The 24,543-nt window shown below is 41.3% G+C and overlaps 1 protein-coding gene across 5 annotated transcripts in view; it reads right to left on the reverse strand.

The window, feature by feature from the left end:
- The window catches only part of LAMA4 (laminin subunit alpha 4), a 149,172-nt gene that overhangs the window by 66,051 nt on the left and 58,578 nt on the right, over positions 1–24,543 (reverse strand). For 3 of the 5 annotated variants that reach the window (XR_012433362.1, XM_005551624.4, XM_015448572.3), the window contains exons 6-12: positions 20,050–20,264; positions 17,413–17,508; positions 15,771–15,922; positions 13,542–13,652; positions 6,025–6,136; positions 3,218–3,385; positions 520–713 (exon numbers count right to left, since the gene is read on the reverse strand). Coding sequence is in view for 4 of the 5 variants with exons in the window: in XM_005551624.4 (XP_005551681.3) it covers positions 520–713; positions 3,218–3,385; positions 6,025–6,136; positions 13,542–13,652; positions 15,771–15,922; positions 17,413–17,508; positions 20,050–20,264 (1,048 nt within the window). In the remaining variant the exon portion in view is untranslated. Of the gene's footprint in view, positions 1–519; positions 714–3,217; positions 3,386–6,024; positions 6,137–13,541; positions 13,653–15,770; positions 15,929–16,966; positions 17,509–20,049; positions 20,265–24,543 lie in introns of all 5 variants that reach the window. The other 2 variants (XM_065543230.1, XM_065543231.2) reach the window with 2 other exon arrangements.

Below are 24,543 nucleotides of genomic sequence, written 5' to 3' on the forward strand. Positions count from 1 at the left end.
AGTCTGGCCCCATGAGATGACTATCTGTGTAAGCTATGGTCACGCCTGGGAATCTTCCTCACCTTCCTCTTTGCATTTGCATGGCCTTGGCAATTAGTCTCCTTATCCCTGCAGCTGCTGACCAGCCAGACTGTGAGATTTGCTTATCGTGCCTTTCCAAAAATTACACATACCCAGAACACACGGTTTTGAGATGCTTTGGCCTTCTAGTGCTCTCAGTGTAAAAAAAGCTATGCGTTGCTTACCCACTTGCAAGAACAACAGATCCATACACATGGATACAAGCACCAGAACTACTGCATTCTTATCAAAGCAAGAACTAGACAATTATCCTAGTTTCAAGTTGATTTTAGGAACACACATGTTAGTAATTTATGGCAGCAAAAAATACACCAATATTTTAAAATATAAGTATTTAAATATACCAATATTTTTAAAAAATTTATATCAACTGCCCCTTCTTGGTGTACCATCACACTGCTGATGCTGAAATGCATTGATGGTGAGTGTCCACTGTACCTCGTGGTCCCGCTGCCTGGCTGCTGTGGCCCTGTTCATGTCTTCGGCATCCCTGACGTGGTTAAGGGCCTGGTCAAGTGCTTCCTGGAGATCTGACAACTTAGCATTGTAGTCGTCCAGCTGCTCCAGGACGACAGGAAACAGAGTGCGGGTCTCATTGTGCAGCCGCTGCCAGCTCTCAGCCTGGCTCAGCACTGGGAAGAATTGGAGACAGAGGCTCAGTGTGGCTTTCTCCTGTTTGCTCCCATTCCTCCCAGTATTTTGCAAAGTTGGAAAATTTTCAGGCCATGCCTTCTTTAGCAATGGGGATTGAAGCTATTGTTCATAAAGATAGCTCCTCCACCTTTTAGATTTGAAGTAAAAAAAAATCCTAGTTTTTAGGGTTTGGGAGCCCCTGGATAACAGTCAGTTGAAAGAAGGGTTTGATTAGTTTTCCCACAGAAGTTGTGCTTTTTGTGAAAACCATGTCATTATACTATGCTTATTATTATCCAGAATATTAATAATTTTACTCTGTAAAGGGGACTTGGCTATAGTAAGGTTTTTACTATTAAAAATAACCAAACTCGTCAGTAATAAGGCAAAATGATGTGCATAACCACTCATTTTCTATAGTTTTTCTAGGCAACCGTTTTTAGTTAGCTCTACTAGGTCAAATCCAAACCATGATTTTGGTGGAAAAAAGATTAAATGGCAATGAGATGATGTACTTAAACTTCGCATGTGTCTTTATTCTCTGCTCAAAGACACATGCATTGAATATGTGCCTTAATTTCTGTTTTCTTCAGGGAATATTAGTTTGTCTTGTTGAGATTTTCTTCCATCACTGTAAGCAGAACACAAAAGTTCCTGGCTGAGTATAGAAAGTGTTGGAAAATGCATTCTAGGTGGAAGGAGGCCGAGTGGGAGATGTCATTGGTCCCACCTCTCCAGGGCAGCCTTGTTAAATTCCACGGTAGGCGATGAGCTTGGAAACATCTGGCAGTGACTGACATCAGAGCTCTAGCCTTTCTGAGTCTGACTCAGAACTGGGGCCTGAGATTCTTCTTTGGTTCTTATTATTTCTAAGACTTTACACATTTGCCACCATAATGAACCTGTATGTCAATAATGTCTCTCTACAGTATCCACAATAATGGTTAGCAGAAGTTGATAGTGACAGTTGTAGGAAAACGACCTACTGCCCTTTAATCGTTTTTGTGTCACTAGTCCCTTTGTAATTGAATGAAGCCTTCAGACTGCTTCTCACAGTGTGTTCTAAAATGCATAAAATAAAATATATAGAACTTAAAAGGAGACTAATATATTTAAAAACCAAACTGGTAATATAATAATGTATATGCTTCTTTACTAATCCCTTAACTAACAAGATCTAAAGGTGGATCTAATAGCTACCATAATTTTGAGTTTTTGGTGAATTTAAACAGTGTTATGAGACAGCAGCAGCTAAAATATAATACGCAAATCTGTGATTTCTCTCACTGAGTGTGTAGGTTAAACCAATTGTTTGCAGCTCTTCCAATCAAGAGTGGAGTCTATCTCTCTACTTCTTGAGTCTGGGCTGGTCTTGATCAGTAAAATGGATGTGACATTGCTGAGCTCCAAGCCTTGCTTTAAGAGACCATGTGCTTTTCATTCTTGCTCTCTTAAAGCTGCTGTTATGTGAATAACCTGGACTAACCTTGTTGAGTGAAGACCTCACATGGAGGGAGAGGCCCAGCCTTCACAGCCAGCCCCAGACATCTGAGTGAGCTCAGCCAATATATGTCACATGGAGCAGAGATGAGCTGTCCAGGTTGAGTCCAGCCTGAATTGCCAACTCATGAAAGCAGGAGCAATAAATGGTTATTGTTTTAAATGAATAAGTTTGTGGTGGCTTTAGTTTAGTTTTGTTTTGAGACGGAGTCTCACTCTGTCATCAGGCTGGAGTGCAGGGGTGTGATCTCGGCTCACTGCAACCTCCACCTCCCAGGTTCAAGCAATTCTCCTGCCTCAGCCTCCTGAGTAGCTGGGACTACAGATGCATGCCACCACACCCAGCTATTTTTTGTATTTTTAGTAGAGGTGGGGTTTCACCTCATTGGCCAGGCTGGTCTCAAACTCCTGACCTTGTGATCCACCTGCCTTGGCTTCCCAAAGTGCTGGGATTACAGGGGTGAGCCACAGTGCCCGGCCTGGGGTGGCTTGTTATAATAGTAATTGATAACTGATACAGTGATCAAGTGATAGATTCAATAATATTACTGTGGTTTGGTGCCTATACTCATCGCTAAAGGAAATGTTAAATTTCCACTGGAGGCTAAAAGATACTAAAGTCATTCATGGTCTTCACAGCATGAATATTTCTGGGCTTGTAGCATTCCTGCCTTCTCAATAAAATTTCTCTTACTGTAGTTCTGGGAATTGGTTTCCTTTAGCCTTCCTTCTACTGTTTTATACGTTTTCACCAAATGCTATAGATTCCTTATGGCATCTCAGCTGTTTTCAGGGGCTCAAAGTTGGGCCTGAATCTAAAAATCTTGGTTATAAAGTCAAGTTGTCCTGAATGATTCCCTGTGGCCACAAGTAGATTCTAAATAGCTCTGAACACAGGAAATTGGTTGCTTTGACTATATGTTGCCCTAGGTTTACCGTCTGCTCTTGGACCCACAAAGAGGGCAAACATGTGCTGGGTCAGCTACGAGAGGAATACACCTACGTTCGTGAGCCTCATCTGCCTCCTCATCGACAAGCTCCCGTTGGGTGAAAAATGGTTGACGGCGTCTAATCTCCTCAAGCATCTTCTGGGCCAACACCAGCTTCTCAGAGATTTCCTTGGGGCTAAGTTCATGCTCTTCCCCATAATAGAGCATCTTGTTGTTGATCTCTGAAAGGAAAAACATGGTGAAACAAGGCAGCAGGGAGAGATGATCGGGCACTAGAAATGCAAGGGAGCGAGGGCTGTGGGCAAAGGACAGGGCAGATCCTGAAATGGAAAGAGAGACTTATTCAAAGGCAGCGTGCTGCTAGTGTTCATGCTGTGAATCGCAGCGAGCATGGAAGCTCATCACCTAATCCACGAAGGAGAAAGACACGAGGAAACCACTCTTCTCTGCTTCCTATGTGGAGTCTTCAGAATGGGAACTGGCTAATGCAAAACCTGCTTGGCTTTCATCCTCATTTGGTTTCCACAGTGATTCGAGAATGCTAATATTCAGCATGAAATACTGTAACTTGATACTCAAGGCATCCAAATCTACAGTCTTTGATCAGCCTTTTATATAACATATTTAACTTAGAGAAAATGCTTAGTGATCACTCCTGTCATGGGTGAGATTATTAATATGTAGGAGTTATTAATTGTATTTTAGACAAAGATTTGATCAAAGCTTTAAGCCAAAATGAGAGCATATTGCTAGCTGTCCAAATGAGTCCTTCAAATTATTTCACAGGCTAAATATAAAATGGGGGTTTGTTATAATATGATGTGAGCTTTGGCTCATTCATAGTTATTTTTTGGCAGTTGCTGTTTGCCTTTTAGAGTGTGACCACTCTGGGTCATTTTCACCCTACTTCCATAAGTCGGGTGGAGAATTTTAGAACTGGAGGGACCACTGAGGCTCAAAGGGATTAGGTGACCTGTCTAAATATTAGCAGACTGAAATACTTCTTTGAATCCCTCATTCCTACTACATATGATGAGAAGAAAGGTATGTAATTGTCACCTTGTTCTACTGCAGCTCCAGGAGGAAGCATTTTATCTTCCTGGCATAAATGAAATTGCGTGTCTGTGGTTTACTATGATCTATGTGGTTGGCCAGACCTGATGGGTAAACAAACATTGGTGTCACATAAATCATACCAGGATAAGGGGTTGTATTTTATGTAGATAATAGTTTGAAGGTCACCAGCGGTTATTTTAGAGATGGCTGGGAATAAGGAATGACATATAATTGGTGCACAGCATTCCAGAATTACATAAAGGGATGAAACATCCACTCTTCAAGTAAAGTCTAAAATATTAACCTGTGAAACAAACTAAATGAAAATTTTTTTCCTCAGCTCTAGCACTTGCGATGCTGAATTCTTTGGCATTTTGATGCAAGTCTTATATTTACAATTTTGGCTTGTTTTAGTTTAGCTACTTGCAGTATAGATTAGAAAAGGGAAATACAGGCAACAGTATTTTTGCCTTTGGTCTTTGGAGACTATTCATACATTATATTAAAAATTTAAAAACTGATAGAAGTTATTGTTTCCCATTTACATTTCCCTTGTATTTTTTTCATCTTTTCCCATGCTTAAAGGATCAAATAAGAGGGTTCAGATCCTTTGCAAATGAAACACTTTTGAATCAAAACATGGGTTACAATAGCAAAGGTGAATTATTTTCTCTGAATAGCTTACTAGGGTCCTGGCATTTGCTGCCTAAAGAGGCATTTATTTCTTAGTTGGATAAGGTCATGTTTTCTTCCAGGTTCAATCTTACTTTTTGAACAAATCAATAGTAACTCTAAATGCTATAGAAAAAGAATATTTTGTCAGGAAATGCAAAAAAATGAGCTATGAGAGAGGATGTGAGTGAGGAGTGTTTGGATTGCATGTCATTTGTTTTTATTGTTCATTATAGGCATCAAAGGAAACACGACAAATGATTAATCTTTTCTATATCCCTTTGCATGGAATATGCCCCAGTATAAAGACATGAATCTTCCACTGTGGGTCCCTTTACTGCCACTGTGCCCTGGGATGCACTTGGTATTGTCATCCAGCCCTTAATATATAGTGTAATAAAAACTATGGAAATGCAGATACTGGATCTTAGCAAACTCTCACCCAAGGAAATCTTCTTTATCCTATAACAGATGAAGTCTGCTGTTTTTTGCTGGTAAATTGCAGTCCAGCCATTAGTGCACTATTAAAATAGTCTTCAAGATTATCCTGCGTTTATTGGAAGTGAGAGCACAAATTAAGCAAACCTCCAAGAGGGAAGGTACAATCATTCACAATGCTTTAGGACAAAGAAATCTCCCACAGTCCCCCGCCTTCCTTTTCTTCTGGGTTGGGAGCCCAAGCATGTTGCCCGATTGGCCTTTGGGAAAGCCCATCATAGAAACAGCTTGTGATGATTTGGGTCAACTGACAGTTTACTGGCATTCTAAAGGCAATGTTGTTTTCTGCAAATAACTGGGAACAATCTGTGACTCCTACTCAACTCTTGCATTTTAGAGACACCATAGCATGCAGTCTCCTCTGTCAGAAGGGGTATTCTGAGGAATGCCTAAAAAGGGAATGATTTTATACATTGATCCTCGAACATCAAAACATAGTAAGTAGGGATGAGCGCTCAGAAATCCCAGATAAACAAACTTGAAATAAAGACCTTATACAAGTTTAAACCCATAATACTGTACCAACAAGTTCCTGGCACACAGCAAACACTGAACAGTAGCCATTGTGTCTACTGTTGTTAATAACATGAGTGTTTCCTTGATATTAAACTGAACCAGAAGAGAATATATTTACCTTGGATTTTATCCCTCATGTCATGGGCTTGCTCTACAAGCTGACTTGCGTGTTTAATGGTGTCCATGCTTTCCTTCTGAATAAGTTGCCCTTTTCTGGAGGCTTGATTTTCCTACAAATAATCCATATAAAGCTAGATTAAATGTATGAGAAAAGAATGTTGCATAAGCACAGATAGGGAAGGGTGGGCATAATGTGTTTCATAAACATAAATCTTCCTGGCATGTGAAAGTTCCATAACATATAACATCATCCCAAAAATAATGCATAAAAGCTAATGTGATGGCCAGTTCTAAAATTTTTTTGACTTTTCCATAAGTTATTGGGGTACAGGTGGTATTTGGTTACCTGAGTAAGTTCTTTAGTGGTAATTTGGGAGACTTTGGTGCACCCATCACCTGAGCAGTATCGACTGCACCATATTTGTAGTCTTGTATCCCTCCCCCTCTACTCTTTCCCCAAGTCCCCAAAGGTCATTGCATCATTCTTATGCCTCTGCATCCTCATAGCTTAGCTCCCACACATCAGTTGGAACATACAGTGTTTGGTTTTCCATTCCTAAGTTACTTCACTTGATGGCCAGTTTTAGAATGACAGAATGCTATAAAATCTGGTGCTATTCCTATACCATCAGTCACAGTTCAATCCCAACCAACTGCCTTTCATATGTAATTTATTCTTCAAATTTTTACTGTATCTCAAGGTGCTGGACTAGAAAATTGCCTATGTCTGCTGATCATTTTGACATTGTGCTGACTGAAGAGTTTAAAGTTTCAAAGAGAAAATTGTTGAAAAAATAGGCAGACCTTGAAATGCACCATGCTTCCAGTGGCTCCTGGGTGGTCCAACCACTGCTGAAATTGAATTACCACAGAGATTTCAAGGATTATTCTCCCTGGGTTAAAATGCTGTTTTCAGTGCTTCATTCCAAATTCCCACCAACATTGAGGGCACTTGTATACAAATAACTGCACAAGCAGATTTGGCTCAGCGTGAATGGAGCTCTTCTCTGAGAAGCTGATTCTATTCTCTCAACTCGGGAGACACTGTTTCAGAGATCTCACACAGTATTTGTCAAAAATAATGCCCAACTCAAATGTGGCCTCTGAAGAAAGGGTTTGTGTGGGCGTCTGTGTGTATGTGTGTGTTTTTGTGTGCGTGGTTAAGGACAGAATGTGATCTAAGAGCACAGACATGATTCAAGACCAGGACACCACCCTGTATGCACAGCACGGGCGACACGTACTTCCTTTTGGGATTCGAAAGACTGATCTGTGGGTTATATTTAAGAGGAAGAAGAGTTCTTTAGTCTGGCATTTGGTAAAATGCCCACTTGCCTTGTCTGGTGCTGTTTTTGGCTCAGCTCTTTAAAAACTGCTGCAATACATGAAGGAGCTGTGGGGTGATCTGCCACACAGAGCGCTGGTAGACCCATTATACAGTTTCCTGAGGATAGGGCAATGGTTGTTTTGAACTTCTCTCCTTTCATCCAGTGTTCTACCCAAAGGATTACGCCATGATTTTACCAGGAACGTTTTTACACTCTCCAGGAATAATCCAAGAATGTGGCCCTCTCAGGTGGTCAAGGAAAAGGATGCAGAAATGGTATTACAACAAACACATGCCCAGAGGCTTTTTATCGGGCAGATTGGTAATCCCCTCTCTACAGAGCCCACTGTGCAGTGGCAATGTGGTCAACAGTCCCTTCATAAACTGGGCTCTCTGAATGAACACCGCCTTCTGAATCATTATATTCCTTCCTGCAGTTCCAGTCTTCTTCTTGGCTTGCTCCAGTGCTTTCCAGATAAAACAGTATTTGTGGTCATTTTAAAACTAAATACGCCGAAACTACAATAAATCTTAATGTTACTCCTCCCTGCTTTTAAAAAATATGGACACAAACATTTAAAATTTTAGAATTGTTAATAAGTGGATCTTTGATCCAGTTTAAGTTATATTTGCAGAGCGTAACACCTCTAGTTTTTACTTTGACTTGATACTTCAGAGTAAATCTCTGTTGTTATTACTGTGTCATTAAACTTACTATTTTTTGATACGGAAACTTCAGTTGAAGTGATGAGAGACAGCTGAAAAATGTCATGCCTATAAGAAGACCTCTTCCTTGTGACAAACGCCAGAGGGCGCTGAGATGTAGGTAGACAGAGATATATAGATATTGATATACTGTATGTATGACTGGACCAGTGGCAAAGAGGAACATCTATTCCTTTACATTATAAGATTACTGAATCGAACGTATAGTGATGGCTTATTTGAATGTTTATTTTTTCTGTAACTTTGCCTGTGGAAGGAAAATAATGATATAGGCACATGGTAAAACGGGTGTGCCTCGGTTTAAGAAAAGCTGAAATTAAAAAATTACCTTGCAACTGTAAACCAGTTGGTGGTTTACATTACAAATGTATTAGTCATTTGCTCATCTCAACAGAAAATTCTTCTTGTACATGTTTGACATAAAAGTGGCAAGGGTGTCTTGGTAATACAGTACATAAAAGGTAGATTATGTGAGGATGATAACCAATATCTAGGGTGATCATATATTTTATGGTTCAACCTGGGGCATTTTGCATATGAAAGGGAGAACTTTTAGTAATTACTCTGGGACACAAGTATAAACAGCAACAGTGTTGGACAAACCAATATTGGTGTGCTAGGAATATTGGTGTGCTACTTTAGAATTTGTACAGTAATATCTACTTCTGCCTACCTCCTAAACATTAATGACCTCTAAATTCCTTTCCAGCCCTGATTACCCTCTGAGTTGCAGATTCACATCTCCATCTGCCCTCTGTGCATTCACAGATATTTCACTTTTAAAATGTCCAGAGTAATCCATTCGTGTTTGTAGTCTTAGTCATCCATGTCTCAGAATGGAGCTTCTCTCTTTGCTATTTCTCACCTCCAATTGGTCACCAAGTCTGTTTCATTCCACCTGCCACTCTAGCCTCTCTTCCTCTTTTCCATGACCACAGTCTCAGTTTATCCTTGTTCTCTGCAAATCCTTTTCAAACGAAGGCAAGACAGCAACTCACTACTCTCTTGTCTAGACCACTGTGGCAGTCTCCTAAGCAGTGCCCCTGTTGTCAGTCTTCGCTGGCTAGTCTGTCATCCACACTGCAGAGGGACATTTCTAAAGTGCAAATCTAATCAGCTCATCATTCTGGGTAAATACCTGAATGACTTCCAGAGTCCACAGACTGAAGTTCCCACGTTCATGAGCATGTTTGGGAAAGTTCTTCACAACTGGGCCTCTGACAGCTTCTTCAGCATTATCTCCTGCTCTCTGCCTTACAATGAATCTTCCACAAGGCCATAGTTCCAATCCCAAGAACACAGCACGTTGCTTCACATCTATCTGTTCTCACAGTACTTATCCCTTGCTTGGGAGTATTTGATAAATTCCTACTCATTCTCAATACACACGCCAATACTCACCTTCTCTGAGAAGCCTTTCCTAGTGTACCCCTGCCAAAATAGTTCACTATTTCTTCCTTAGAGTTACCCTTCAGCCTGTACCATGTTTCTCTTATTAAATGCTGTATGATAATTATGTTTTTACATATCTGTTTCCCTGCTAGACTGAAGCATCTTGAAAGCAGGGCCTTATTATATTTCAGGATACCTAGCACTTAGCATAATAACTTATATACAGGCCGGGCACAGTGGCTTACGCCTGTAATCCCAGCACTTTGGGAGGACTAGGCGGGTGGATCATGAGGTCAGGAATTCAAGACCAACCTGACCAACATGGTGAAACCCCGTCTCTACTGAAAATACAAAAAGTAGCCAGACGTGGTGGCACACGCCTGTAATCCCAGCTACTCAGGAGGCTGAGGCAGGAGAATTGCTTGAACCCAAGAGGCAGAGGTTGCAGTGAGTTGAGATTGCACCACTGCACTACAGCCTGGGCGACAGAGCAAGACTCCATCTGAAAATAAACAAACAAATAAATAGATAAATAAATAAATAAATAAATAAATAACTATTATATACAGACATCCAATAATGCTTCTGGAATAGAAATGTAAACAGTTGCCCCTCAGCATCCATGGGGGATTGGTTCCAGGACCCAGCTCCCATAGATACCAAAATTCACGGTTGTTCAAGTTTCTTATGTAGACTGGTGTAGTATTTGCAATACTATAACCTATGCACATCCTCCCATATATATTGCATCTAAATTACCTGTAATACCTAATGCAATGCCTACACATCACTTCATTCATATGGATTCAAAGTAATACTCAGCATATGGTAAATCTGAATTTTGCGTTTTGGAATTTTGTGGAACTTTTTCCAAATATTTTTGAGCCATGATTGAATCCACGAATACAGAGGGCCGACTGTACTTAATTTTGTCCTGCCTTTCTGGCAGGACAAGAGATGAGGTTCAGATACTTTTGATGCTTGGAGACAGCCTACTTTCCTTTTAGTCCTGTGGGTCTCTGCATGAGTTGTCATTCAGGGAGCTTCTGCTGTGGTTCAAGGAGTAGAAGTGGAGACGGCACAGCACCTCATGAGCTGCCCTTGGAGACTATGCTTTGTGACTCTGGGCTCTGCAGTGGACCTGCAAGATCCAGATGGTGAGGGGTAGCACTGAGACTGCGAGAGGGCCGCATCTCACCTCTGCTTGTAGCCCAGTGACACTCTGACCTTGAGCACAGTGCCTCTGGGAACATGGAAAAGTAGAATCTTGGCATGATCTTTGGAAATTTCATTGCAGACAAGATCAGCAGCAGCAAAAGTGAGCATCTTTTGAGCACTGGCTATTTATGAACACAGATGGATGGGCATCCTTTAGGGGAATCCCAGACGTAAGTGGTGGGAAAGGGCTATAGGACTTCCCAGTAGGAGGCTGGAGGATTTAGAAACGGAAGTTCAGACAAAACCGGTAGCTAGGTGGATGTAACTTGTGAGATTTGGGTCGTATGAAATCTACGTGGCAGATAATTTGCAAAAAGTGGTATTACTTGTCAAGTTCAAGGGGCAATATTACTGATTTTTATCACTATGGGTATAGACAATGAAATCCTTTACTCAATTTAAAGCCAAATATTGGTTACTTTCTTGATAGAAGGCTTTCTAAGACACAGCTTTCCTTAAGTCTAAACATCAATCATGGACTTTTCCAGACCAAGGGCTTGAAGAATGCTTAAAAAGTCATTAAGACCAGCCCTGGGCATTTGTTTTGAAATGTTTCAGCAGGTTTTTGCACCATCGGGACTGTAGTTAGAACATTATATTCAATAAAAATCGATGGAAACAGCCGAGTGAAAGCTCCTAGTATAGCAGCTTTATCGTCAACCTTCTGTGTTGGTGGTCTGTTCTTTTTGTCTGGGAGCGTTTTCTACTGTGATGTTACTTTCAAGCGTACATTATTTCCTCTCCATGAAAGCCTGCATTTAGCTTACATCAGAAATTGTACCATCATTCTTAGCAAACTATCACAAGAACAGAAAACCAAACACCGCATGTTCTCACTCATAGGTGGGAACTGAACAATGAGATCACTTGGACTCGGGAAGGGGAACATCACACACCGGGGCCTATCATGGGGAGGGGGGGTGGAGGGATTGCATTGGGAGTTATACCTGATGTAAATGACGAGTTGATGGGTGCTGACGTGTTGGTGGGTGCAGCACACCAACATGGCACAAGTATACATATGTAACAAACCTGCACGTTATGCACATGTACCCTAGAACTTAAAGTATAATAATAATAATAAACAAACAAACAAAAAAAAGAAATTGTACAACAAAAGGATCAGGAACTCTGCCTGGCCTGTGGGAGGAGCTAATCTTAGTGAAAACATTTCCTCAAATGTTTTCTTGAAAATACTTTCCTCAAGAAAGAATTAAGGCCAGGCGTGGTAGTTCACAACTGTAATCCTAGCACCTTGGGAGGCTGAGGTGGGCTGATCACCTGAGGTCAAGAGTTTGAGACCAGCCTGGCTAACATAGTGAAACCCTGTCTTTACTAAAAATACAAAAATTAGCCAGGCGTGGTGGTGTATGCTTGTAATCCCAGCTACCCAGGAGGTTGAGGCAGGAGAATCACTAGAACCCGGGAGGCGGAGGCTGTAGTGAGCGGAGATCGTGCCACTGCACTCCAGCCTGGGCAACAAAGTGAGACTCCATCTCAAAAAAAAAAAGAAAGAAAGAAAAAAGAATTAAGATACTTTTAGCAAGTTTCAACCATATCTGATACCAACATGAAGTAACAATGAGTTTCCACAAAGATTTGTTTCTTGGTATTTCCTTTGCTGTTTAAGAGATTTCACTGCTCTTCAAGCACTAGTGGTTGGATTAATATGTGCCATTGCTGGGGAACTAGGGACACAGTGTTCATGTGCATTTCAAAATAGATGAATCTTCCAAGGGTACAATTAGAGTAACTTACATTTTTAAAAGCATAATCTCTTAAAGGGTTAGGGGTACAAGGCCAAAAGAGAATGCTATTGTTATTTTATTTTTTAAAAATTTTTGTTGAACGTGAGAACTGTTTATAATGTCAAGTACCAGTTTCTGAAAGCAGCAATTGGGAAGTACTCTGGCCAGCACTGGTGGAAAGTCATTAGAAAAAAAAAAACAAAAACAACAACTGTGTGAAACATTCTAATATGCTAAATATGGTGCCTCGTGACTCCGTTTGTAGTTTTAAAATTAGTGTAGCACATGGATGGGTATTTTTCCATTAGGCTCTTATGGAGTGCATTGAAGAGCCTTTCACACTGACTCTGCTCATGTTTTAATGTTTTTCCTGTTAATTTGTACAAGTTGTATTTTTCTCAATATTTTTCTCTGTCTAGTTGTCTTTTTCGTTTATTTAGTTGTTTTATTGGATATTTGAAATTTTATCTTGTCAAATCTGTGTCTTTTTATTGAAATTCTTTGTAATATATTTAAGTGTTCTGTTATGCCCTTTCAAGATTTAATAAGTATTTTGTTCTATTTTCTTGTGAATTGAGATTTATAGTCAACTCTTTAAACAGATTAATTTATTTTAGTCTAGGATGTAAAGTGATGGTTGAAAGTGGTTTTTTTCCTGCCAGAGAGCGAAATTGCTTTCTCAGGACAATTTCTTTCCTTTCCATTTATCATTTAATGTATACTTTAACAATATTTAAATTTTTTATTCCATATAATGAATTTTAATTCTGGATGCTCTCTAGCTCTTAGTCATAAGATGCCTTGGCAAACAGCTGAATGACCATCCTAGCTAAACAAATCAACCGTATCAACCCTCCGCAAATACACAGAAAATTATCCACAAACATAGCTTTTCAAGAAAACCAATCAAAACGGGAAGAGATGGTAGAGATTGAGTATGTTAACTTTCTCCACAGGTCTGGTCTTGATTTATTTTAAGGCACATGGGTCACTGCATTTTTTCTGGACAGTGTTAAGCCTCAGTCATTTGTGACCAGCCAGCCTCACATCAGCTAAATCGTCTCTTTGAAGGCTGTCCCGGAAACTGAATACATACATACATACCTTTTCAACTAATTCCTCTACGTCGGACAGAAGGCTTTTCATCGTGTTCTCAGCATTGTTGATTTGTATCTTTCTTAGGGCGTATTGGTTTTCTCTTTCTGACAATTTTGTCTACAGAAAAATGTGTTTTGAAAATAATTAGTCAATGTGCACACCAGGTTTTTAAAAATGTACATAAAACTCTTTCAATGTAAGAGGACTCAGAGTAGAGTGTGAGGCTCTTTTCTCAAAATAGTGGGGTCCACAGGCTGCTGCAGCCTGGTGTGAAGGGTGGGGTCTGCAGAAGGGACTGAGGCCCTTAGGGACTAAAATTTTGCAAGCTCCCCTCACTAGACTAGGGATGCTGGTCAGGGACTGGGTTGACCATGGGGAAAGGGCTCCTTTTCCTGATTTGTACAAAGGTACAATATAGGCTGGTGGTGACCCTCGGTGTCTGAGCTTTAGAATTTTAATTTTGTTGGGTCTGGAAGAACGGACCAACCCACCAGGATTGATGTAAATGGAGTACAGAAATTAACTTTTTTCATTTTAATGCAAGTCTCTTTATTTCAGACCCCTTGCTTTCTCCTTTTTCATTTTTGAGGAGGTGGGTCTAAATGTGACTTTACCGAGATTACTTGGGAGTGAGCCCTTTGATCTTGACACTGACTTCCTGTCTGCTGTAATGATTCCTGTCTTGAAGTTGTGCCTTTGAGGAAAGAGAATCTGAATGGTTTCAGGAGGCCTGGATCTGGGTGACTCCCCTGGGAGGTAGTGTCTTTATGTGTTCCAAAAGGTAATTTTGGACAAGAACAATTTCAAAGTTTAGAATAAAATTCACAATAAGATTCTATCCAGGCTACACATAATTTTTGTTTTTGTTTACACTTTACATATTTGGCCAACTGCTATGGATATCATTTGCACCTCCAAAAAGCAGTGAGTACTTAGTATGCCAGGTACTGTTCTAACTTCCCTACACATATCAATTCATTGAATTCTCTCAACAGTCCATGAGATAGATGCAATAATTATTCTCAATTCCGTATGAGGAAAATGAGGGATTAAAGAGGTTAAATAACTTATCTACGGTCACACAGCTAGTGGGTGTCAGAGCTGGGATTTGAACACAAGTAATCTAGTTTCAAAGTCCGTGCTCTTAATCATTTTCCTAAATTGACTAACGAAGTAGAACAATGTGCTGGTGTTAATTCTATTTTCCCTCAGATAATGATCATTGTTTTAAAAATATCATTTGGTTGTGATAGAAGCCCATGATTTAGTGGGAAAGAAAACTTTTAAATCCTAGCTATAGAAGGACCTTTATATAGTCATCCCTTGGTAGTTGTGGAAGATTGGTCCCAGGACCCCGTGGTGATGCTCCAGTTCCTGATACAAAATGGCCTAGCGTTTGCAGATAGTGTATGCACATCCTCCAGAATACTTTAAATCATCTCTAGATTACTTATAATGCTACTTATAATACTAACACAATGTCAATGCTATTGTAAATAGTTGTTATACTGTATTTTTCATTTCATTATTGTTGCATTTTTTATTGTTTTTTAAGTATATTTTCCATCTAAGATTGGTTGAATCTGAGGATGTGGAACCTGTGGATATGGAGGGCCAACTGTATTCCTGTATTTTTTTTTTAATCTGTTGGCTGCTTTTAACTTGTTTACTAGGCATTAACCAGTAGATCTATGAGGAGAAACAAGGTATGTGTGTATGTCTGTGCATTTGAGTGTGTGAGTATGAGAAAATGAGAGAGAATGTGTATAAATGAGAAGGAGAGGTGGGTGGGTGATGGGGTGAGGAGAGAGAGAGAAACAGAAGGATGCTTCTACACGAACTCAAAACCTTGCAAATTAAGGCTAAGGAAATGGTAGCCTTGTGGTACCATTTGTGGTAATGACTTGAACAAGTAATGTGTGGCTGCACCAAGGAAATAAGTATTTCTCTTTCCTCAGTAGTTTTGTACGTAGATACTAGTCTTTTAGTCATTTCATTTCCCATATAACCTCTTTTGTAGACAGCAGCTCTTGTTTGGCCAAAGCTCATAGTTACAATCAACTTTTCATAATTTCCTATGAAATTACTTATGTTTTGTATGTTAGACCTGCAGGTCTTAACAACCTGTAATACAGGTATGAGACTCAGATACAAAAAGGGGTAGAAGGAATTGCTAGCTGCGGGCCTGTGAAGCCAGGATGAAAACAGAGTGGAAGGTAGAACATTCCTGCGTACTTTGAGGAGGTAGATGGTGGCGTTGATTTCATTCACGTGCCTATGAGCGGCGGCCCCAGAGGATACGCTCAGCACCCCGGATTTGCCTTCCTCAATGGAGAGTGCTGCTAACCGCAGGTCATCAGTCAGGTCCCAGACGCACTTATCACAGCCTGGAGGTGAAACAATTCTTCAGAATCACGAGTCAAAGCATGCTGAAAGCAGACTGTTTTAGCCGAAAATTAATCTCTATCTCCTTGGTTAATACCATTTTTATTTTTGTCTCTCTTGTCAGGCTTTAGTATCTTGCTTGGCATTAGCTAGTGAAGACAGCTATTGGCTAGATGCCCCTCCTCTCCTATTAGCTTTTCTCAGTCAGTATTCAAGGGCTAGCACTAACCTTCTCCCCACCCAGAGAGGGCACAGCTCCTCCCCGCAGCCCCACTTCCTGGCAGGATGAACACTTCAGCACCGGGAGGTCTGAGGTTATCGCTGTGAGAGTTGCTTCCTGACATCTGATGAGGGCACCAAAGTTCAGGCTGAACGTGGGCACGTGGGGAGGCAGGTCCCAGTTCCTCATCACTTCTCACTTTTCACATTTGAGCTCCTCTGACCACTGTCATCACCTCTAGAACCCAGGGCCCTCCTGTGACACACTCACAAGGATGGCACACTGTGTTTCAGAACTGCCTCGATCACCTTTTGCAATGTGCCTATTCCCGATCTCTTTCCCTCAGATGGTGCTCTCCTCTACAGATGTGACATAGGGAGACTGGCATGTTAATGGTTGTTAATATGTTAATTTGTTATTTGAAGTTTAACATGGTCTTACTTATAAGCTCTCTCAAGGAACTGAGTCCCAGCCAGCACTTCAGGCTTGGTGGGGGAGATGCTTAGGACCAGGCAGGCATCTTCATGTTCTTAAATTGACCTTGCCTAGGGGCCCACCAATTCAGTGGGTAAACTTGGCATTGCTTGCGCCTCACATCCTATGCCGTCTTCTAAGATGTGATCCAATGGTAAGGTTTATCTCTTCTGCTCAGAGGGACTGAGAGACCAAGATACTTTTGTTGGGGGAGGGGGTGCCTACTATTAAATAATTTTTAAACCAAAAGTTTTGTTCCTAGTATAACTCCTCATGATTTAATTAACACGAGCGCCAGAGAAATCCAGGAAAGATAAAAGGCAGCTCCATTTTGTAAAGCCTGAATATTTACTTCTGCTCCCACTTCAGATTTGGGGTAACTTGGGAGAAGCCACTTGAATCTCTTGGTATCTCAGTTTCCCCAGGTGTTGTCAAGTATTGTCTGTACATCATATTATCTGAGGACCTGAAAAGACAGTATAGAAAAAGGAGCTGAAAAGAGCTCTGTCACTGGGAGTTGTGTTTCTGACTTTGCCTTTAGCCATCAGGCAAGATGCTGAATGTAAAGACTGGATAAGGTAGAGCTATGCAAATGTAAACCACCCATTTGCCTGAGGGAATCAAGTGGACCACCAAGTACTTGGTGCGGGATCCATTTGTTGAGATGCAGAAAGGGTTAAGTCCAGGAGGTGGGACTCGGCAGTTTCTAGAGAGTGATATTGCATAGCACTTCTTAATCCCACACCTGCAGCACATTAGAGAAAGTGGGGTTAGTCAATCATGTACTGTTTTTTTTACTTATGGTTGAGCAGTCCGTGCCTGTAGGGGGTTCCAAACCTTCTTCCAAGCATTCTCCGGTTACACTGTCACATGGGCCTCCCCCGCAGTTGCACACTGTGGGAAACAAAAACAAGAGACGAGAGATTCACTTCTTAATGCTTAAAATATGGCAATATTTTCCTGGTTTCTAGAAACACTAGCTATCAGTGTATAATTCGTCAACGGGGATTAATTACATTCTTCCTTAAGACTGTGTAGAATCTATGATACAGAGATTATGCCCTTCATCCGATTAAGCTCCAGCCCGACGAGATTTTCAAAGATGACCCTGGGCAAAACTGAATCTAAGTTTTCTAGGATTTCTCTCCCAACTCTTTGGGATTCGGACATGACAGTGCAATTGCTTCAGTCCAAAAATGTCCTGGTAAGTTTCACAAGATACTAAATGACCATGAGCTCATCATTCAACTGAAAATTGAAAGCCATCCCTTCCTTGCAGACTGATACTCCAGTTTAATTTAACTCGGGGGTTGATCATTGCCAGGTGTGAGGGAGGAGCAGCTCAGCAAGGAGTGAGTGAGGAGGCCCAGGAGCAATTCTTGGCTCCCACTACTCTTGACCCTTGGCAAGACGGACTCCAAACTTCCAAACGACAGCTATGAGTGCAATAAGAACAATGTGCTGCAAGGAATCAGGAACATCTTTACATGAATTTAGAAGACCTGGGAGCCCATTATTCATCTACTGATGATTTTCTCTAATGCCTTTTGGAAAAAGCAAAAACAAAAACCCAATCTCATCAGACTGTTCAATTTCCACTGAGTTTCTGTGTGGGAACTAATTTGTAATATTTAAAGAGGAATTCTCTTACTATCTATGCTAGCAATTAACTGGAATAGAATTGTGTATTTCCCCCCACTTCTTAACTGTCTTTACTGAATAATCACAGAAACCAGGTTCATAGGGAGATCTATTTATTACATTTCATCTGTTTAATGTTCCACAAAATGCAGATTTATTAAACCATTCAGCAAGATCATGCTTTATTGCTTTTAAAATTAGCTTCTCTTCCAAGAGTGACCTGAATCTTTGTAGTTTAAACACAAATTTAGTAAATGTTTTGAGAATCAGGATGTCAACCTTTCAGGCTTTGATTTTGCCAACATTATTTCTGACATCCACCTTCTCTCTCTTTAGCCTGACTAGACACACTGCTCCTTCCTTTCTGCTGTCATTCTCAGTGTTACGCCTCTGTGCACATTGCTTTTTTGTAGACATGTTTACTTTTATTGTGACTTCTGCAGAACATATATGTTGCATTTTTTGATTTAAAACTCCTTACTCCTTGAATCCTTTCCAGTGGAAATCTGTTTCAGTGAGAGGATTTCTTATAGAGCCATGCCACAGGAGTACAATATCTCCTGCTCTCCCTCCCTCCCGTCAAAGTCACATAAGAGTAAGACATTCTCAATCTCAGCCTTCCTGTACTCTTAGAGGAAAGCAATCTCACTTCACTTTTGAAGAGCTTCACTTTATGTGGCAAATGGATTGGAGACGTCATGAATAAGATTTGTGCGTTTCAGTCTAGCTGAAGTCTAACTGAAAGTTTTCCATGCTATCTTTGAAATACTTACTCTTATACTTTGAGGACATTGGAGGGTGGTGGTGATTAAAAATGGTACCCTTGACTTGCTAATCTATTTCATGGAAATCTTGATTTTACCAAACATAACTGAAAGAAAGAGATATAGCCCTCTGAATAAGAAAACTGATTTGAACCATGCAAGATTTCTTCCTTTCCTTTCCTTTCCTTTCCTTTCCTTTCCTTTCCTTTCCTTCTTCCTTCCTTCCTTCCTTCCTTCCTTCCTTCCTTCCTTCCTTCCTTCCTTCCTTTCTCTTTCTTTCTTTCCTTCTTTCTTTCTTTCCTTTTCTTTTCTTTTCTCCTTCCTTCCTTCCTTCCTTCCTTCCTTCCTTCCTTCCTTCCTTCCTTCCTTCCTTCCTTCCTTCCTTCCTTCCTCCTTCCTTTCTTTCTTTCTTTTGACAAGAGTCTCTCTGTCACACAGGCTGGAGTGCAGTGGCACCATCTTGGCTCATGGCAACCTCTGCTTCTACCTCCTGGGTTCAACGGATGCTGGGTGGGGCAATAGGCACCCACCACCACGCCTAGCTAATTTTTGTGTTTTTAGTAGAGATAAGGTTTTGCCACATTGGCTAGGCTGGTCTTGAACTCCTGGCCTCAAGCGATCCGCCTGCCTCAGCCTCCCAAAGTGCTGGGATTACAGGAGTGAGCCACCATGCCTGGCCTGAACCATGCAAGATTTCATTCAGTCTCCTGGTTAATGGCAGGTAATCCATAGAAGTCTGATTTCTTTCTTTGATTAAAACTGGAAGGATATAAGATGCTAAGACAAAAGTTCATTTGTGTTAGTGTCTCCTAGTTTATTCCACCCATGAGCAAACTTATATTAGTAGTCTTGATACAAATTTCTATTCCTGGTGGGTTTGGGATGCATATTACTGAGAATGTATATTGCCCTGGGAAAGTGACAAGGCGGCACTCACAATACTTCCCCAAGAGAAATTCTTCATCTAAATTCAGTATTTGCAGAGGGTCATGCTGGCCAGGTAGCTGGCTTAATATTTATGATACTGCACCTGCACAGTTCTTGGCTATTCTGGCGTCCCCATAGTAGCCAGGAGCACAGCGTTCACACTTGAATCCGGTGGTGTTGCGTAAGCAGTTCCTACACTGGCCAGTGACTTCATCACAATCTTCAAAGATCAGGTTGGGATCTGAATTTCCACTGCAGTCACATTTCTTACAGGTGCTTCCAATGAGTAAGGGGTTTCCATAGTAACCAGGAGCACATCTGAAGAGAAATATCACACATTTAAACATTTAGCATCATAGTTTTTCTTCCTTTTAATCTTCTTTCCTACGAAGAAGAAAGATGTAGTGGGTATGTGTTGATCGCCCTCCCAGAATCCATTTGCACTCTCTCATCTTCTTCATAGGACCAGACTTTGTTTTTAAGGAACCACCCCTCCCCACTATTATAGATCATTTGGTTCACTTCATCTGTAGGCCATTCAGTTCAGCTAGACTTCCAGCTATAGGATTGAACTAGTATATCCAGCCAGGGAACTGTTATACACAAATGATATATGATGGGTGGGACCTGATATGCCAAAGGTACTGCAGTGAGATGTATCTGTAGCGTACAGCTGGGAAATGTCCTAGCCACAACGTTAATAGCACCTCTGCTGAGAAACCTTGATCTGTCTAGTCACAATGAATTGTTTAAGTAAATAAGCTTGAGCCAGTCAGTGCCTGGTATTCTCCTGGCTGAAAGGGATTGACTCAGGAGTGTAGCTTGGGCTCTCGTTTGAGGGTCATGGGGCGGCATTCTCTTCATCTTCAGGTGAATGAAGAGGCAGCAGGTAGTAGTACTCTTAGCTCATGGAAGCAACTTGTGACTGAGCAAAGCCAGCCTGGAGTCAAAGCAGATGGCAGAGCTGAGAGTACCACAAATCAATGGAGTTGGAGCCCAGACTGCCATGGATGTTTTAGATATGTGCACCTACAGAGGCCAGGTGCCTACCTGCATTTATTGTGTGGACAGAGCCAGTGCCTATGGTCATGCTGGCTGGGTCTTTGATGAGACCGCCCAGCTGAGTCAGAGAACGGAGACTGAAATCCTTCCAGCCTTTGCTTGGCTTGCCAAGCTATGCATTCTAGGTGAGGCTGTCTCTGCCCAGAGAAAGAACTGCCTTTCCCTACTTTCCCCAAAGGTGCCCTGCAGGGCAGCAGAGGCCCTGCTGTGAATGGTGGGCCTGTAGGCCCCATCTAAGGGAACAGCTGTTACTAGGGTCCAGTTGATTGTTGCCAGCCTAGAGCCTTGAGAGGATGAAGGACTTATGTTGCCATATTTTATTTTTGGAGAAAAAAGTGGAAATTTGAATGTTTATGTGAAATTGCAATTTTTAAAAGTTGATTCAAAGGCCGGGCGCGGTGGCTCAAGCCTGTAATCCCAGCACTTTGGGAGGCCGAGACGGGCGGATCATGAGGTCAGGAGTTCGAGACCATCCTGGCTAACACGGTGAAACCCCGTCTCTACTAAAAAATACAAAAAACTAGCCGGGCGAAGTGGCGGCGCCTGTAATCCCAGCTACTCGGGAGGCTGAGGCAAGAGAATGGCGGGAACCCGGGAGGCGGAGCTTGCAGTGAGCTGAGATCCGGCCACTGCGCTCCAGCCTGGGAGACAGAGCGAGACTCCGTCTCAAAAAAAAAAAAAAAAAAAAAAAAAAAGTTGATTCAAACTTTCTAAGAGTACTGTACAGGTCAAACTACATGCTTGTTGGCTGATTGTGCACTCTCTTTTGCTGTGGACTCTAAACTAGTGTGGAAGATGGGCCAACTGGAGCTGCAGACACTTTGGGAGTAGCCAGAAAGAACACGTGGTCACATCATAATGGGATTGAAGGTCAGGTAGAGAAGTTGGTTCTGATGCATGAGAGAGAAAAAGAAGGAGAGTCAGCAAAGGGTTTTGAGCATGATGGAAGTGGTAGTGAAGGAAGCTGGTGCTGGCTTCAGCATGCAGGATGGACTACAAGCTGGAGCAGAGGGAGGGGGTGGGGTGCAGAGGGCCTGGGCTAGGGTGTTGGCCTTGGGAGTGGAAAGGAAGGGAGATCTTTCCAAGGAAATCAACAAGCCCTGGCCAGTAATAATAAACACTACATTTTTTTTAAAAAAGGATTCCCTTTAAAGTAAGGGAATTATGATTCAGAACATTTGAAAAACAGATTAAAAAAAAATCACATCTGTAATCCCAGGACCCTAAAAAAGTCACTGTCAACATTTTGTGTATGTTCCTTCAGCCTCTGTTCCCATGTCTCAGTTTCTTGGTGTAGTTGTAGTGATAGTATATGGTCAGTCTTTAAACTCTTTACCTGCATTGAACCTCATAGCTTCATCTATGTGAGTTTATGTAGTTACCACAGACACCCTGGGAGGGAGGCCACACAGGCCTGGCATTCTGGGAGGCTACTTCAGTTTTCCAGGGTCACACAGTTGGAAAGTCACAGTGCAAGGTCCAAACCTTCTGACCCTGGAGTTCTTTCTTTTGTTCCACCCTGGACCACACTGCTGCTGCTGTAAATGAATAAGTGGATTCATCCAACACAAGGACAATTCATGTCCATTGTATGTAAGGCATAGAGGGAGACAGGATGAAGAAAAACACATAGCCCATGCTTTGAAAGAATAGCAAATGAATCAAACATAATGATACAGAATATGAACTTAGAACTCATGTCTATGAAAAAGACGGGGATGAGTGTAAGTTCTACACAACCCACAAAGAGACACCCCAAGAGGAAATAGTCAATGAGTGTTGTTATGCACACTTTCTCATGTTTTTGCACCTCAGATTTATAGACCTGCAGGTCCCTAAGCCAGCATAAATTATTCCTCTATGGAATGTGTGGCTGGATTGAATTTCTGGCCTTTGCTGCGATTCACCAAACAGAGAATATTAGGCTTTTGGGCTGACTGAAATGAGACTCAGATCTACCAGCTCAATGTGTAGCTGGGAATCTTAAGGTCTGGGAGGGAAGGGGCTTGCCCAAGATCATAGAAGTCAGATGCCGGTAACTTTCTTTCCATTTAATTCCACTGCATGTGCTTTCCATAGGAGGTCCCCTGGTCTTTTACAAGAGAAAACTCAAATTTTCTATTCTGTAAGTTGGAATCTCAATCACAGTGGAAACCTATTTTGAGTTACTCTGAGTCTCAAGAACATCTTCTGGTGGTAGGTTCAGAGTTTGACTATAACTCTGAAGTTGTAGTCAAAACTCTGGACCCTATGGATTTAACAAAATGAGCATACAAAAGTTTACTTATGATAGTTCCTGACAAACCCCTACTTTTATAGATAAGAAAGCTAGAAGGCAGAGAAGCTAAATGACTTGTTCATTGCTGCATAGTTCAAACCTCTGTGGGACTCCAGGCTTAATGTTCTTTCCACTCCAGCAGTCTAGCATTAAAGAATGAACTAATTAATAAATTAATGATTATAAAAGTGCCCAAGCCTGCCCTCAAAGAACTAACAACAAAGACACAAAAGCACCAGTATTTGAGTTTAGAGTCAGCGTTGGAGCCCTGGTGCCCTGTAGCCTGATCCTATTTTTTCTTCCATAATCTCATTTCTAGTCTATTAATGACTTGATCCATCCAGGGAAAATAGAACTGATAAGTTTATAGCTCAAATGAAAGGATTGTGGCATATGAAACTTTGCCATTTTGGTTAGTGATTATATTATTTGGGCAAAATGGACAACCAAAAGATACTTTGTTTAGAAAAAAACATTATTTTGACCAAAAACTTTGTTTCAGGAATGTTTGAAGCTCTCCCACTCCGCCCGCCCTTTCTCTTTCTCTTCTGCTCCTCCTCCCTGGGCTCTAAAACTGGCACTGAAAGTCTTTATTAAGAGTGCTCAAACTCCTGGGCTAGGTGGCTCAGAAATCTTTCTGGGAGGGATGTCACTCTGTAGCTGTCATTGGGATTAAACAAAATGACATGAAAAAGAAAAAAAAAAAAGCACTTGTTGCAAAGTAGGTGCCATGTAAATGCTCTCCACTTCTTTATGAAAGACTGAGAGATAAGGCTAGGAAAACGTATGTAACCTATTCAGGGTCACAGGACAAGAATTCAGGAGTTGGGCAAGCTAGAAAGTACGGAATCATAAGAACTCTATGCAAATAACAGGGCTTAAGTGTGAAAAACTTGATGTCTTCAGAGAGGATTAGACTAAATCCCCGCATCACAGTAAACCTCAATAAATGTTAGCTTTCTCTTGTTCTTCTTCCTTATTCTTCTTTTCCATCATCAAGGCCATCATTGAAATCATCATGATTATCATCTTCATCTCTGATGATACTGTGTACTGCCTTTCCTGTTAGGGGTTTCAGTCACTTTGGATTTGCTTTAATTTGCCCCATTCTTTTCTCCTGATCCTTAAGCAACAAGACTCACATATCAATTATCATGTAGTCTTAGCATGTTTCTCACTCCACCACCAAGTTTGACGCATGAAAGTATACTATTAAAGCTGCTATGGGAGGCAGTGTGCATACTGAGGTATTGAGAT

Source organism: Macaca fascicularis, chromosome 4, assembly GCF_037993035.2.
Source record: "Macaca fascicularis isolate 582-1 chromosome 4, T2T-MFA8v1.1".
In the NCBI taxonomy this organism is placed as follows: domain Eukaryota; kingdom Metazoa; phylum Chordata; class Mammalia; order Primates; family Cercopithecidae; genus Macaca; species Macaca fascicularis.